General features: G+C 36.9%; 1 protein-coding gene across 1 annotated transcript in view; it reads left to right on the top strand.

The window, feature by feature from the left end:
- LOC125227967 overlaps nucleotides 1–15,843 on the top strand; it is a 119,341-nt gene that overhangs the window by 45,882 nt on the left and 57,616 nt on the right. The window contains exon 2 of the mRNA XM_048132385.1: nucleotides 11,686–11,777. Coding sequence (XP_047988342.1) covers nucleotides 11,704–11,777 — 74 coding nt within the window. The 5' untranslated portion in view covers nucleotides 11,686–11,703. The remainder of the gene's footprint in view (nucleotides 1–11,685; nucleotides 11,778–15,843) is intronic.

Here is a 15,843-nt window from a genome sequence, read left to right as displayed (position 1 = left end):
TACCTTATACTGGAGAATAATAATTTAAAACTGGTCTGTTACGATTCTTAAATATATTGTAATCAGTAGCAAGAGCTAAGCGTGTCCGGTTCCAAAATGATTTATACTTGTTTTTGTGTCATTAGAGCGTTGAGTCTATTAAGTACTTGAGGCTTGGGGCAAATGTATTTTCATAGTAGTTATTTTTTTGTATGATTCACAAGACTAAATTCGAACACTGTTCAAATTATTTTGATTATTATAATGTCAAGACCCAGAGAGAAAAATTAAGACTACGTTTAAAATGTTTGTTACGCCGTGGGTTGCGTGGGCGACGGTCGCGCTATGGTCGCGCGACGGCGATGCGACGCATACGAAATCAAACCTTATCGATATGGAAGTATGAGACGCGACGGCGACGGTCGCGTAACCGTCGCCCACGCAAGACACGGCGTTAGGGGGAGCTGTAGTCCCATTTTCCTCTCTTTTAAAGTCTAAACAAATGAGAGTTGAAAGAACTGTCATTGGGACTATAATTGAGCGCAAGAGGTAATATTTAGGCTGGTCCCACCAAAAGCAGGTTAGCGATGAGACACGACCATCCTTTGTTCATTTCTATCGCTTTTGGAGGGACCAGTCCCTTTTATAGTAGTAAAGAAACTATATATCATAAACTGCCATTATAATTAGACTAACAAAGAGAATGTAACAATACAAAGCCACCATTACAGATAGGAAGCGATATATCAGCTTGACATACCGTTAGTTATTGTCGATGGGCAGTTTACCGGCAATAACTTCCTATTTGTGTATAAGTAATACTTATTTCATTACCTGTATATAATTATGTATTTTTTGCAGTAATAATATGCTAAATGATTGCATCTACTGGCCTATCCAAGGCGACAATCGCTAGCGCTACTAAAGATAATATGAATGAATTTTGGATAATATTCATTAGATGATTCAGACTAAGTAAGCTTTTCAATGTTAAATCTTATGAAGTCAAATTGGTTCCAACAGCCGCCAAACGCGTATTTATGAAAATCAACGCCACTCTTTCACACAGATTGCCAATACTATTTGTACCTACTGAAACCGACTAACAAAGGTTCAGAAATCTTCAATATCGCAATCATTAGAGACCTGTCTACTTTTTCATCTCATCCACTTGAGAAAGTGGAGTGAGGCAAGAAGAGAAAATGACGAACAAGTACCTAATTAATTGAAAATTGTTAACGATCGTAACGGAGGGATATAAAATGTTTATTAATACTGGCTATCACGGCATGTCGTTCCGGTGTAGGTATAAGCGAGACAACGCTACAGATAAATATAGCAACGGCTTGTTTTTTTTACACAGATTGACTAAGTCCCACGGTAAGGTTAAGAAGGCGTGGGTACCTACTCAGACAACGATGTACATACATACTGATTCATAAACTTATATAGAAACCATCGATGACGACCATGACTCGGGAACAAATCTGTCCTTATTGACTTGCCTATTCTCAGTCTAAAGTGTAAAATGATAAATTTCATTCTTTGTCTGATTGACCGCACGCAGCGCCGCTAACCTTTATCAAGTACATTTATTTCCTGGCCGGGAAGCATAGTCGCGCGATAGACGATAAAATAGCAGGCCGTCCCTATCGCACTATTTGTAAGTGCGATAGGGACGGCCTGATATTTTATCGTCTATCGCGCGACCATGCTTCCCGTGCTGGTCGTCTATATTACTTCCTAAATGCACTTTCTCGCAATATGTGATAATAATAAGAGGCTATAAAATATCTTCTTTTATTACATGTTTTTTAGCAGCAATAACATTAGTTAGAATGAAGAAAGTAGGTTTTTAACGGTAGGTAATACTTTACATAACTAGTGTTTACTTTAAAGTAACGCAAGCAAGTTACATTTATTAATTTATGACCGACATCATGAAATGTAAATTGCACTGTTGCTGAATTTAAATGAGATGTCATTTTTATTTCCATTACAATACGATTGTTATGCTTTATTTAATTTGCAATAAGGACGTTTTTATTATTATCCGTTAGAACCTTTAGATCCTTATTGCAGTTATTGCACTTAAAAGCCAAAAAACCCATATGTACTAACCCTTATGTATGTATGTTGTGTAGGTACTTAACACAGCGAAAAGGATTCGAGTGTACAAGTTTCTAACGGGTTGGCAACGCGCATGTGACACTCCTTGAGTTGCAGGCATCCATAGGTTACGGTGACCGCTTTCCATCAGGCGGACCGTATGCTTGTTTGCCACCTACGTAGTATAAAAAAATAATATGTTAGAGACCAACAAATGTAAGTAAAAATATGCCTTTTAAGACTATTAAACTATACGAGAGCTTTTTCGAAACCCCCTTGAAACTAAACAAAACCATGTTCGTCACATTGTCTAGTAAAAATCTGACCTAATATGTACCTACCGCAAACATTGACTCACCAAAGAACATGTTTCTCACTCCGTTAAACGGCTAAACTGTTGGACAAACTGGAGTTTACAGATTAACACAAACCGTTCTTAGTCCTTAGATGCTACAGACTATCTCCCACAACATGCTGCATTATTAAATCAGGTTTAATATGTAGGTATCTACAGTAAGCATTGCATTACCAAAGAACTGAAATAACATGTTTCTCACTCCGCGCTAAACGGCTATTAAACTGTTGGACAAACTGAAGTTTACAGATTAACACGAACCGGTCAGCGCCGACCGTACTAGTAGATACCATAGACTATCTGCTACTATACATGATTCATTATTCAAAGAAATGTTTGGCTTAACGGCTCACGGAAGACAGACATGCAAAAATTCGCGCACATCCAGCAGGCCTCCGTGGCTCAGTTCTCTCCGTGGGTCAGAGCGGCTGGACCGGCAATCCAGGTTCGAGTCCTGCCGGAGGCTTTTTCGCTAAAGATATGTTTAAACGCAACAGGCAGGTAAGACGGACGTTACTGATAAACGATATACCGCCAGGCCGTCCTTTTCGCTCTATTTGTAAGCTTGTGGGAAAGGACACACCAATGTGATAAAGTTTATCGATCTGGTATGCTACGCCAGCAGGTTTTTGTTGTACCCGGATTCGCATAGACTGCGGGTGAAAAATAAACTATATGTCAATCTTAAAAAAACGAATGCTTCATCTATTGGTGGAGTGACCTGTGATGGACACGTAGCTTTAATGCGAGAACGGTAAACAAAGTGATGGCACAAACACGAAGAGATGTAGCCGGAGAAATGCCCAAAAAAGGAAGCTAGCGCCATAATATGCAAGTACATAGTAAAGCGGACATAATTGCTGATGATTTCGTCGAAATATATAATAACTAGCTTTTGCCCAGGGCTTCGCTCGCGTTAAATCTAAATATTCGGCATGCTCCATACAAAATTCCACACCCCATTTAGGGAAGTGGGGTGTTAGAAAGATACAAAAAGTAGCCTATGTCACTCTCCATCCCTTCAACTATCTTCATTTAAAAAATCACGTCAATCCGTCGCTCCGTTTTGTCGCGAAAGACGGACAAACAAACAGACACACACTTTCCCATTTATAATATTAGTAAGTATGGATAAGATGTAATATTTTTAAACATTCTCTCGTGTCAATTAACGTTGTGTGCTTGTGTGGGCTGGAATAGCCACGGTGATAGGCATGGATACGAGGGAAAATGCGGTGATTAATGATTTTTCACGCAACTTTCTTTTTTATCATGTTTGCGGAAGGTGGTTCCAGTTTCCAATACACACACCGTTTGGTACACGCCTCTAATAGTAACCGTAGATTAAGTTATTTGTTTGTAGTCCTTTCGAACTCATTAGCCATTCAAAGATTTTACTTTATAACTATCATCTGAAGCGCATTTGAACTATTTTCAATTCCAGTAAGTCAGTGAGTCAGTGTAAAAAGTTAGTGTCATAGTTAAAACTGAAGCAAAAACTGACCATGATCAAGTTGAATCATCCATCAGATTATCAGAATTTGGACGGTGAACCTGAACAATTAGGTAATCTCGCTAAATGAATGTGAGTAAATCAAAACTTCGGTAAGTAACGTTTTAATCTATTACAGACAGAATTGTTTTGAGAGACGGTACTCGCACGTGTATTATTTTTGGATTTATTATATTTTTGGTGTATAAGCTCAGTGTATTGATGTACTCGTATAGGTACCATCAAATAGGCCGCATGCTTGTTGCCCACCGACGTGATATATGTAATTTACCTATAAATAAATACTTATAAGTAGTAGTACTACTTTTATGTGAAGTGGGTGAAGTCGTATCAAAACCATGGGTTAAACTTCTAGTATTGCTGTAAATGGGTCAAACAGATTTTAATGTATGGGTAATTGGTTATATCTCTCCTGTGGACATTACAAAAGTTAAGAAAATCTAGTGCTAATTTTTAAACGACATTCTAATGACGGGAAACATTTTTTTAGTTCTTGACACTCAAATACGAAAAACGGGATACGAATGTACCAGAGTCGTTAAGTTTTATAATATTGTCCACAGAACTGACGTTTTTACTAATTTTGACCCAAATATTGTATCAAATCACTTTCAAATAATAGTGAGATTAAAAAACAACGAATAGGCAGGTACTATAACAATTATAAAATGATAGTCTACTTTGATTGCAATTACACTCGGCGCCATTATTACGTATCATAAAACTCTATAAGTAGCAGCACTAACAGTAAGAACATCTTAATTGCTCGAATCTTATAAGATATTTGCCAGTTTTATGCAGTTTTTTTTATTAGGTAGAGGTATTATAAATGGGCTTAAATTAAGTAGTAGTAGTAGAAGTAAAACACTTTATTGTACCAGAAAATAATGCAACACACAAGAAAAAGAGCTTATCACTAGCACAAAGGCGAACTTATCCCTTTAAGGGATCTCTTCCAGAATTACGGATTCTGTGGGTGTATGTAAATAATTTAAATATTTATTTACTAAAAATATTTTTTTGCTCAGCTAAATTTGCGCGTAAACGAGATAAATTGAGATTTTAATATTCTAATAAAGTAAAAAAATAATAAACCAAAGATGATGTTGGTTCTGTAACCTTAAATTTCCGCGGTTTCCATAACGACGCCTTGACCTATAGCAACCGTGATATACGCCACGTAATGAGCCGTAACGGAACCGTAATGAGCGTAATGACATGTAATGACAAGTGTAGCACGCGCCGCGGAATGCTGTAGTGTTTCCTCTAAATGCTAGTTTCACATCCTGCTGTTAGATTAATTGTGGGGTTTTATTTGATTTAAAACAGTGAGTTTCCTTTTCTTAGCGACGTTATTTGCCGGGTCCACATAGAGCGCGCAAACCGAAGCAAACGGCTACTGTAGACGAACCTGTGCCGAGGCAGTGCGCAGGTTTACGTACAGTCAGTAAAAACATTTTTTTCATTACAGATGGTGTTTTTTTTACGCACTAGTGCGAGAAGTGGTTCATTATATGCTAGGTCGAAACTTTGGAGGCTCATCTGTACTGAAAAACGTCGTACGATACACGTGCGAAAAAGAAATTCGTAACTCGTGTCGATTTAAAACACTCCCTTCGGTCGTGTTTTAATTTATCGCCACTCGTTTCGAATTTCCTTTTTTACGCACTTGTATCGTAATGTACTATTTTATCAATGTATATAATATAAGAAAACGACACGACACTACAACGTTACCACTTTTATAATTTAATTTGATAAATCTAACGGCGCGTATCTTTGTGAATTACAGGCAGTAGTCGAAGTAGGTAGGTTTTCTCTTTCCCTATGAGTAATTATTACCACATTCTACTTAGCGGCGTTTGGACGTCGCTGCGAAACTCTAGTTAACAATTAGCGATATGGAAGAATTTGATATGGTGTCTCTGACTAATGATTTTGTCAGGGTTGTGTACCTACCTATGTACATATATATCGACATCGGTTAAAAGCAGTAGGTAACCTAACAATACATGCGTTTAATGTTTAAGAGGATTACGGTAGCGAAAATGCTAAAATGGAAAGGAGCCCCCCTTTCAACTTGGGAATTTTAGTTAAATATACAAGTGTTATTAATTAGATTTATCGAAAAAAAATTGTCCATTAAGAACAACTCAGTCAAAAGGTATTTCAAAAAAATCTTTAAAATCGAGGGTCCGCTCTCGACTCTTTCCTCCTTCAAAACTTAGTCAATCGGAACGAAATTTGAGAATCTGAATAACAATGAAATAAACTATGTCGGACCGTTAAGTTTTTTAGGTTAATTGTTACCAATCTTGAGTATCACACCTTTTTTTGCGCCACAATGAAAAAGGCCGTTTTTGGAAATTTTTGATTGGCTCTAGAGTCTTTGAAAAGCAGAATATCAAAAAAATCAAAACGGTCCGACACAGATAAAAATAAGTAATAACAATCTGTATTGAAAAAAAAATCATCTTCAAAAACCAGGGATGAAATAGTCGAGAGCGTTTGTATGGAGAATTGACCCCTACCGTATCGTCTTAACTGACCAATGTGGTGATACCTTGTGGAATTTTTCCAGCAAGGGACGTTTCTTGTCTTGACTAATAATAAATAAGATTTAAAACGCAACGTTTCTTCAAGTATGTCGATGTCGATGCGCTTCGTCGATTTCTGATACGGCCGATCCTTTATTCATTAATTCCCACGCAGTAAAAGTCCATTGGCTAATTCGTTAATTTACATATTCTCTGTTCTAAGAGCTCGCCCACGCGTCTCAGCCCACTGCTTCGTTAGCAAATTATTTACATCTTCAATTTAATTGTAGAAAAATTGCTCATTGTTCAAAAATGACTTGTTAATTATTTCAGTTGTAAAGTAAGAGTTCTAAATTAAAATAATTCAATTGAAATCGAAAAAGCCCGTGGGAGTAAGAAAGTGAAATGAACGTTTCGAAACTCGGAAAAGGTTGTAAAATAGTAATTGGTTTAGGCAACCAGAATTCTGGTTGGATTGCGTCACACATTTCACACGAGTTTTCGTATACTTGTTTGTGAGATATTTATTTTTTAAGTAAGAAGAAATATAATCTGACAGAGTTCAATTACACATATTTCTTTCTCAGCAAGGAAAAGTGTTTCAATTCTCCTGTATTTTTTCAGTTTCGTTTATTTCCGTAAGTGGAGTATTTGTTTAGTAGGTACAATACACAGAACTAGATTTAGTTAAAATAAACAAGTTCATCTCTTTGTGTAGTTGCCGAGCGTGTCAGATTTTGTACTGAAGTTGTTACTTGCCTGTGATTTTAAATATGTCTCTGGCCTTTGAGTGTTCATAATTTTTGTGTTGTTGCAATTAAATATCACGTAACGAGGCATTTTTAATGTTTTTGTTGACTTCAACTTACAAAACTTGACGCCCGAAAACTGCAAGCTGCGATTAAAGACGGACAACTCAGTGGATTTTACTGAGTTAATTTGACACGCTCAGTAGATACGTTTGCTTGATCTATGGTATATATGACATCTGTGGTAAACATTCATTCATTCATTCTATGAAAACACGTCGGTTATGGAAGCTCACCATCATTCTCATGCCCTTATCCCAGTCACTTGGGGTCGGCGCAGCATGTCTTACTCTTCCATACCTCTCCATCACCCGTCATCTCATCATTAACTTTCTTTCGTTCTATATCATGTCAACCCGAAGAAGAGGCAGATGGACAGTGTGAACTGTCCTCTCTCTCTCCTCCTCTTCTTCGGGTTTCCTCTCCCGTTACTTCCTTCCAGGTTTCTTCATTCGTAATATCTTTCTCGTCACATGTTTTAATGATGGTCGTAGAAACTAGTAACTACTTTAAAACACGATTAGTGGACAGGTTCCTCGTGAAATATATTATCACTCCAACGCTTGCGCATGACATGTGAGATTAACGACATGTTTTAGCGTGTAGATTGCTATCGCGTCTAAATATTTTATCAGTGGAAACGTTTATAGTTATTTGTTATACAAGGGGGCAAAGTTGTATTTTAACGCAGAGTGTGGAATTGAAAAACGAGCAAGTGAAAGGATTCTATATTTGAACCACGAGCGAAGCGAGTGGTTCGAGAATAGAATCCTGAACTTGCGAGTTTTTTAACACACGAGAAGTAAAATACATTTGCACCCGAGTGTAACACAAAACTTTTCCCCTCACTACAGCGAGGAAACTACAACGCAAAAAATGCGTTTATCACTGCTTCCATTAGTTCCACAGGTAGTAAATCATCTTAATTACTAGATTCACTTACTTTTGTCAATTTTAAAGCAGTTAATTTGACTTTATTCAAGGTCAAATTACTTTACCCACTAGTGGATAAAATGCGTTTTTACCCGCTGGTATTAAAGGACAAAACACGTGTTTCCGAGCTAGTGAGGGGAAAAGTATATTAAAATGAATGAGTTGTTAAAATAACGCCGAATTCTATACCTAACGGAATAGATGACAAACGATCAGAATAGCAAGCCGCTGCAACTTTTAAGATGATTATTAACTATCATCATGATGCTTCCGTCTTAACCTATCGATAGCGATTAGGCGTGAAACCAATACCTATACAGAGATAATATTTAATGCATTTTTTTAAATTAAGCATAAATAAATAAGGTTTCTAAAAGTCTTATATCTTGTTGAAGGTGTGCATTTATCTACTATGATAACATAATTTAAAAAATCTATTAACTAAAAATGTTTTTTCTGCCGTAATGTAGTGACACTAGTGATTAATTATTATTGTAGGGCCATAACTACAGCAATCATACTAAGCTGTGAATAAGAACCGATGTGTTTTGAATCAGAACTGATCTGTAAAATAATCAATCTTTATGATTCTCTAGGCGTAATACATACTTAACGGTAAAAATCAAAGATATGTTCACGGCGACGTATCAAAAACTGTTGATGAAATTTGATGAATCCCTACTACGGTCAATGTAAGTCAAAACTACGATAACGACCTTCAGTTCATTGAACTATTTAAAAATAACTGACACTAATTAACGTTACGTAATAGGTAATAGGGAAGATAATTCTCTCATAAACAACTCGTTAACAAACATGCTCGACATACCTCCGTAACGACCCCCATCGACCGCACACTCATATTATGTGAAAAACAATACCACACAGTATGCCCGGTTTACATGGATAAAATGACAAAGAAAGGCATCTGAATTTTAATCTGATATTTTTCAGTAAAAGCAACTTTTAGGTATTTTAATCAGTCACTTCAAAAGGTAAAAGACCATTAGAAGAATTTATCTTAAATATCTTATTGATTCTAAATTAGCTAACAGTAAAATCTACAGTAAAATAATTTGTATTGTTTTAGCCAATTGCCAAATGCAGAGCGTGTATGCGCTGTCAGAAATGTCAATTAGGTGCAGATGTAGTGCGAAAAGGGTTTCCTTCGTATTTTTCCGGAAACGTTCGTATTTGTCATGCCAGTTCAGTCAATGTCAGTACATCTTGTACTGAGACTGACTGCGTCACTATTTTTTTTTTTTATTGGGGACACCTTACACAGATCAACTTAGCCCCAAACTAAGCAAAGCTTGTACTATGGGTGCTAAGCGACGATATACATACTTAAATAGATAAATACATACTTATACATAGAAAACATCCATGTCCCAGGAACAAATATCTGTGCTCATCACACAAATAAATGCCCTTACCGGGATTCGAACCCAGGACCGCGGCTTAGCAGACAGGGTCAGTAGTACCGACTGAGCCAGACCGGTCGTCAAACTACCACTTCGTGGTCACCAATTTGATTCAGTAAGACTTACTCGCAGTTGATAAATAATTAAGTAGTTGGACTTCTTAATAAATTCTGAACTCGTGTAAATCTAACATTACGCTTGTTATAGTTGTTCCAATATATCGATGTTATAGACCACCAGGCAAGCTTGCGACGCCCTTCGACTCGCCACAAACAACCTTTGCGGTGGGCCAAGGAGACGAAACTTACATAACTACTATTTATACCGGTTATCCATTAATCTATAATAGCAATCTATGTATTGTTCGCACACTTTTATCAACTGTAGTTACCATGGATATACTGTACAGTCACCGGCATGACCGGCATAAAGACGCGATTATTTCTGTAGGTACACAATGATGCTAAATAAATGGATTTGCAAATGACATAATTTTTAAATTCAGCCATTAATGAACATTGAACATTGGTCGGTCGATATTTGGAAGAAAAAGAAAGTTAATAGATAGCAACCTGATGAAACTACTCTCAAATATGGCAATTTTAAAACTATAAAAATATGGTTGTAAAACTAATCGCTTTTATATTCAAATAAGCGAAGATTATGCATTCATAAGATTCTTTAATTACTAAAAATTGCATACATTAATGAATTGATATAATAATTTCGTTGAATATCTTTGAATAATCGCCACCATTCCTCATTTACATATATTAATTAGCTGCGAGAACAGAGAATAAATTTTAAAAAGGGAATCGAATAAATTCGTCTAGAATAACTAACATTCTTTTCATATATTACATTTTTTAATTTATTAATATATACACATTGCTCCAAATTGTCTATTTTTATAAGTATTTATCTATTATAATATTTATAATATCTTAAAATGTTATAGAGTTAAATACTTAATTTATGTTTTTTCATGTCAATCGAGTCTATACATACATATATGTGATTGTGACTAGTAGGTACGGTTACCACCCTATATTTTCACTCTGTAAATACATACATTGGGTCGTAGTTTTCGTGCCATGTGGCCTCCAGTGGGTATTACTCAATAAAGCTAAGTGGGCCAAACGTTTTATCATAATGGATTGCGTACAAGTACTGTGATTCGAATCCTCCAGGGAGCTTCTCTATTTTCATAATGTATTAGTTTAAGGACCTGTCGCACACAGGGACGTATGGTTTCATAACAAGTCTCTGTGTGTCAGCAGTAGCTAGAGAAGTAGAAATACTACTTGACATTTAACTCAGACTAACAATATGCAGCCAATTTTATTAAATTGAGCTGTTATTCTACGGCGTCTTTAACTTAAGACCTCAGGAATCTTTCATAGTCAAAGTCAAAATATTCTTTATTCAAAAAGGCTTACAGTAAGCACTTTTAAATCGTCAACAATGTACAATTATCATCTTATTCTAAATATCGCAGCAATTTATTGGTGCATTGAACAATATTGTTTTAAAACTACATTGAATTAATAAAATTATGTGAATATTATTAATAATTATTTCACAATAACATATTTTGGGACCCTATTTCTGAAAGAATCGCTTTTGTACTGTGGATAGTCACCCAACCGTCACCCACTCCGTGTTGCGCTCCAAATTGAGCAAGAAGACTTTTAAACATGTTTCTTGCTTACTTTCAATGATGGTAAAGAATAAAGCTAACTAACTATTTTGGCTGAGTGATCCAAAGTGAATCTTGGCCTCCGAAACGAGAGATCGTCACCTGTCCCAATCCTGCGCAGCCTCTTGCCAGTTACTGACTTGAAGTCGACGCAGATCCGCCACCACACTGTCCTCCCAGCGATACTTAGGTCGACCCGCCGGACGGCCACCAACCGGTCGACCCGCCGGACGGCCACCAGCCGGTCGACCCAAGTACGCTCTCTTGACAGCCCGATCGTTTCCCATTCGATGGTAAAGTATTAATAAAACTGTTTTATTGTTGTAGGTCGCATGAGACGGCAACATGTCGGCGGTGATGTCCACGCTGTCCATGATCAGTGGCGGCCGCCGCGCGCACCGCAAGCTGCCCAGCTCGAGGTAAGCTTTCAACAAAAACATTCCTACTTCATGGATAATACACTAACCTTTAACTATCCTTTAACTAAAATATCTAGCCCGCCTCGGATAGCTTCCGACGCAAAGTCAAAGCCATCACGCATCAATCAGTCTTCGCGCTGAACCGATAACCTCTGCGCCAGGAACGACCCGAAGTGGGGGGCGACTCGCGACGCCACAATCCCCGAGGAAAGCATTGCTTCCGTGCACCAGCACCCAGACGTCTCCACGGCAAGGGAAACAAGCAAGTCGTTTGTTATTTATAATCTGTCTGATGATTTATGTATTTCTGAATTAATTCATATGTAGACATTGCATACACCAGCACCAAAACCTGGCCCTGCTGAAACCGTAGCATTTGCCAGGGTTACAGTAACAATTTGTCTCCAAAAAGAGAATGACCGTCCTCCCTACTTTGGCAAGAAGCTACCGGCTACCCGCTACTGGTGTCATCACTTTGGCAAGAAGCTATCGGTTACTGGTGTCATAGCCGCGATATACTCTTACAAAGAGGGTATCCAAACATATCCATCAGTCTGTTATATAAATATATTACTCTTTCATAACCACCATAGGAAATTGAAGTAAGCATACGGACTATAATTCAAAGAGTTCAATGTCAACTTGCTTATTCAGATAGATATTTCTTGTTATAAATAGGATCTCTTTCGGGATTTAAGTGTAGAACATTTAGAGTTCGAGCTAAAGTGGTCCAATGTCTTACTGTAAAATAAACCTACATTACTCAGCAATTAAAATGTACTACGGTGCGAACAACTAGTATATACGCGGGAAACAATGATATTCATAAAACAAAATACCGAATTCCAACCAGCAATTATTCGGCCCTCAGTTTTAAAAACTCTATAACACCAACGACTATTACTATGATTTGTATTTGTAGCCACACATTATTCATAATATGCCATTTCTTCTACGTGGGAAGTAGGGAAATGGAAATGCAAATATTGAAATGAAAACAATACACGCTCTTGAGAATATTTAAAACGGGGCTAATAATAGTTTCTTACAATTTACTGTAGGTATCATAATACGTTACATACCTATATCAATTAAAATGGAAATGTTCCACACTATCGTAATTTAAGAAACATAAAAGAATATCATGTTCTTCATTCACTATCCCGCTGTGATGATCGTCTAATATTGTGGTGTTTCGAAATCATCATAAAATCACCAAGCTAATTGGAGATTTATGTTTATCACTTGTAATAAAAAAAACAAGTTCATTGAGAAAGGCCGCGGTGTCTCCCGTGGGTGGGAGCTTAGTAAAATAAAATAATGCCGACAACATGCTTATTCCGATTCTGTCTTTTCCGATTTTATCTTACTTGATTTTAGCCTTTTAGCACACTCCAATTGCAATGCTACGGAAGAGGATATAGATACTTATCCTAATCACTTAATCAGTAGCTACCTAAAAGGTGTCGCTATCGAAGAGCTGCGTGCGTAGCCGAATGACATTTCTCCGACGCCAAACGAAAACGAAACGCCGCGCCAGTTAGTCCGGCTCTGTCGCGCCAATACGCACGAGCGATAGAGATAGATATTTACTAGCGTTTCGTTTCGTGAGCGTTTCGTGAGCGTTAGTGCCATTCGGCTACGCACCCTGGAATTAGCATACAGAATGTGAGAGTGATGTTACAAACTAAACTTGTCTACGCTCAAGCGTAGCCACTAGCCAGTTAGTATGTTTTCCTATACATATTCATACTTTTGGTATCTACAGGTACCTTCTACTATTGTATAAGGTACAACGGGGTAATTACAACTGGGGAACCAAATACTCGATTTTTTTTCAGGGTTTACATTACTTGCATTATAAAATAGAGTGTATGTATACTGGTCAAATGTGGCACGCGTTTTCAGTGGAAACATATGGAGCTCAAGTTAATACATAGTGTAAAATACGAAAAAAAAATCGATCAGTTGAAATATGTATGTCTCGAATATGAGATTGTCTCGCAAGGACGTCGTGTGATCAATTTACACAGTTGCCATACAAATTTTACTGTCACTACGATATTCGATAAAATCTGGCACACGGTATACGAAAAAATTGCACAATGTGAACGTAGCCTTAGAATTAACAGTGTGCTCTTGCGCACCGGTGGGCTCGAACAAACAGAGCTTAATTGAATTTATACCGAGGGAATTAAAACGCCGCGTGCTTTATTTTCGTCGAAAGATGGGCATTGGCAGCGGTATTGTTAAATATGCTAGAAATGATTCTTTTAAGTAATGCATAATAATGCTTAGATAGTTTGCTTAGACCCAAACTAACTGAGTTTTGTTTTGGCCTGATAGCAAAACATTTCATTCATACTTACTTACATATATATTTTGTAAAGCAAGTATTTCATGCATATTTACATGTACAATTTGGAGATCTCAGAAACGGCTCTAACGATTCCGATGAAATATACTATTCGGGGAGGCAATCAATAAAGCTAGGTCTTATCACTCTTATCTCTGAGTATCTAAACATTGTAAACGCGGCATCTTTGATTTCACGTTTTCCGAGCAATTCTGAGACACCTAGATATTTATAATTAAAAAACAACGCTATTAACCTATGTATGTCATCAAGATGGTCTAACATTTTTATGACACAATTATAAAGAAAACTTTAAAACAAAACTATCAGGCAAGTTTTTACACCCATGTTCCCACTTGCGCGAAGATACAATCCGATAAGTGTATATATTTTATTGCGGCATTGTTCCTTGTTCACGAGAATGCAATCGATGTGTCTGTTAACATGTTCCCATGGTATCGGATCGTGGTATCTGGGTAAAGTAGCCAAGGTTCGTGGTTATGATACCCAATGTCGATGGTATCGAAGTATCGTAAATTGTGAAATGATGATGTCAACAAGATTAAATATAGTTGTTGGGCTCCTGGTTTTTGTGAAGTATTTTAATTGGTTAGCTTAATTTTTACTTCTGATTAGCAGAAACGTCTGCAATCGATGCCGTTAGGCGTTAGGATGCTGGTGAATTTCCAATATGACTTGGAACTCCGGTTGCCGTTTAAGAAGTTTAACACTCTTACGGTAGATGTCGCTACGGGTCCCATTGACCTTAGTAGTGGAAAATTTCGCTGGCTTGGTTGAAGTCTTGGTGGCTCAGTTGGCAGAGCGCTGGAGTATCGATCCAGAGGCCGTGAGTTCAAGTCTCACCCAAGGCAGACATTTTCCACTTTTAAATTTATTGGTTAGCTTAGTTAAGTAATTCTCCTTATAATAATAACTATTTACATGAACAATATGTTTTCGTGTAGGTATATTTGAATAATAACGAGAAACAGCATTTTAATACAGAAATTCTACAAACGATATACCTACTTATACGAAATAATCAAAGTTTCTAGACACACCATAGTTGTTTACTAAACCCAATTATTAATTAGCCTAGAACTCTTATTATAGGTACCTAATTATTATGAACCATGAACAGTGAATTATGTTATTGTTAGGTTGGTATAGCTATTGTTTAAGCAACTTTAACTACACGATGTGTTGTAACATTAACATTACATTATCTGTCAGAGATCGAAAGTTAATGTAACGTAAAACCCGGTAGCCGAAACTCGATAATCTCTCAAGGCCAACATTGTGAAAATTCTATATTCTTTCGTTTCTATTGATATCTGATAGCATCTCTGTAACTTACTTGAGCAGGTTTTACGAAATCAATAGTACTAACGTGTTTCGATTCACAAGCTTTTATTTAACTATGAAACCATTAATGATGATTAATGAAACCATTGGTTGCATTTCACTTTAGGATAAGTTAGATATTAACATACTCGTAGACTGTAGTTACAAATGTAATACTTAGCAATAAATATTTTCATTTCATTTTTTCATTTTTCAACTTGTCTTGTTAGTATCAAAGTTGTTTGAGTCAAAACGTAGAAGCTAAATTTAACCCACTTCCCGGTTTCCGATTGACCTGAAATTTTGCACACATATGTAAATCACGTGACAATGCAATATTATGGTATCATGAAGCTGATCTGATGA

This window comes from Leguminivora glycinivorella, chromosome 7 (assembly GCF_023078275.1).
Source record: "Leguminivora glycinivorella isolate SPB_JAAS2020 chromosome 7, LegGlyc_1.1, whole genome shotgun sequence".
NCBI lineage: Eukaryota > Metazoa > Arthropoda > Insecta > Lepidoptera > Tortricidae > Leguminivora > Leguminivora glycinivorella.
Note: the sequence above shows the minus strand (reverse complement) of the source record. Positions and strands in the feature narration are given on the sequence as shown.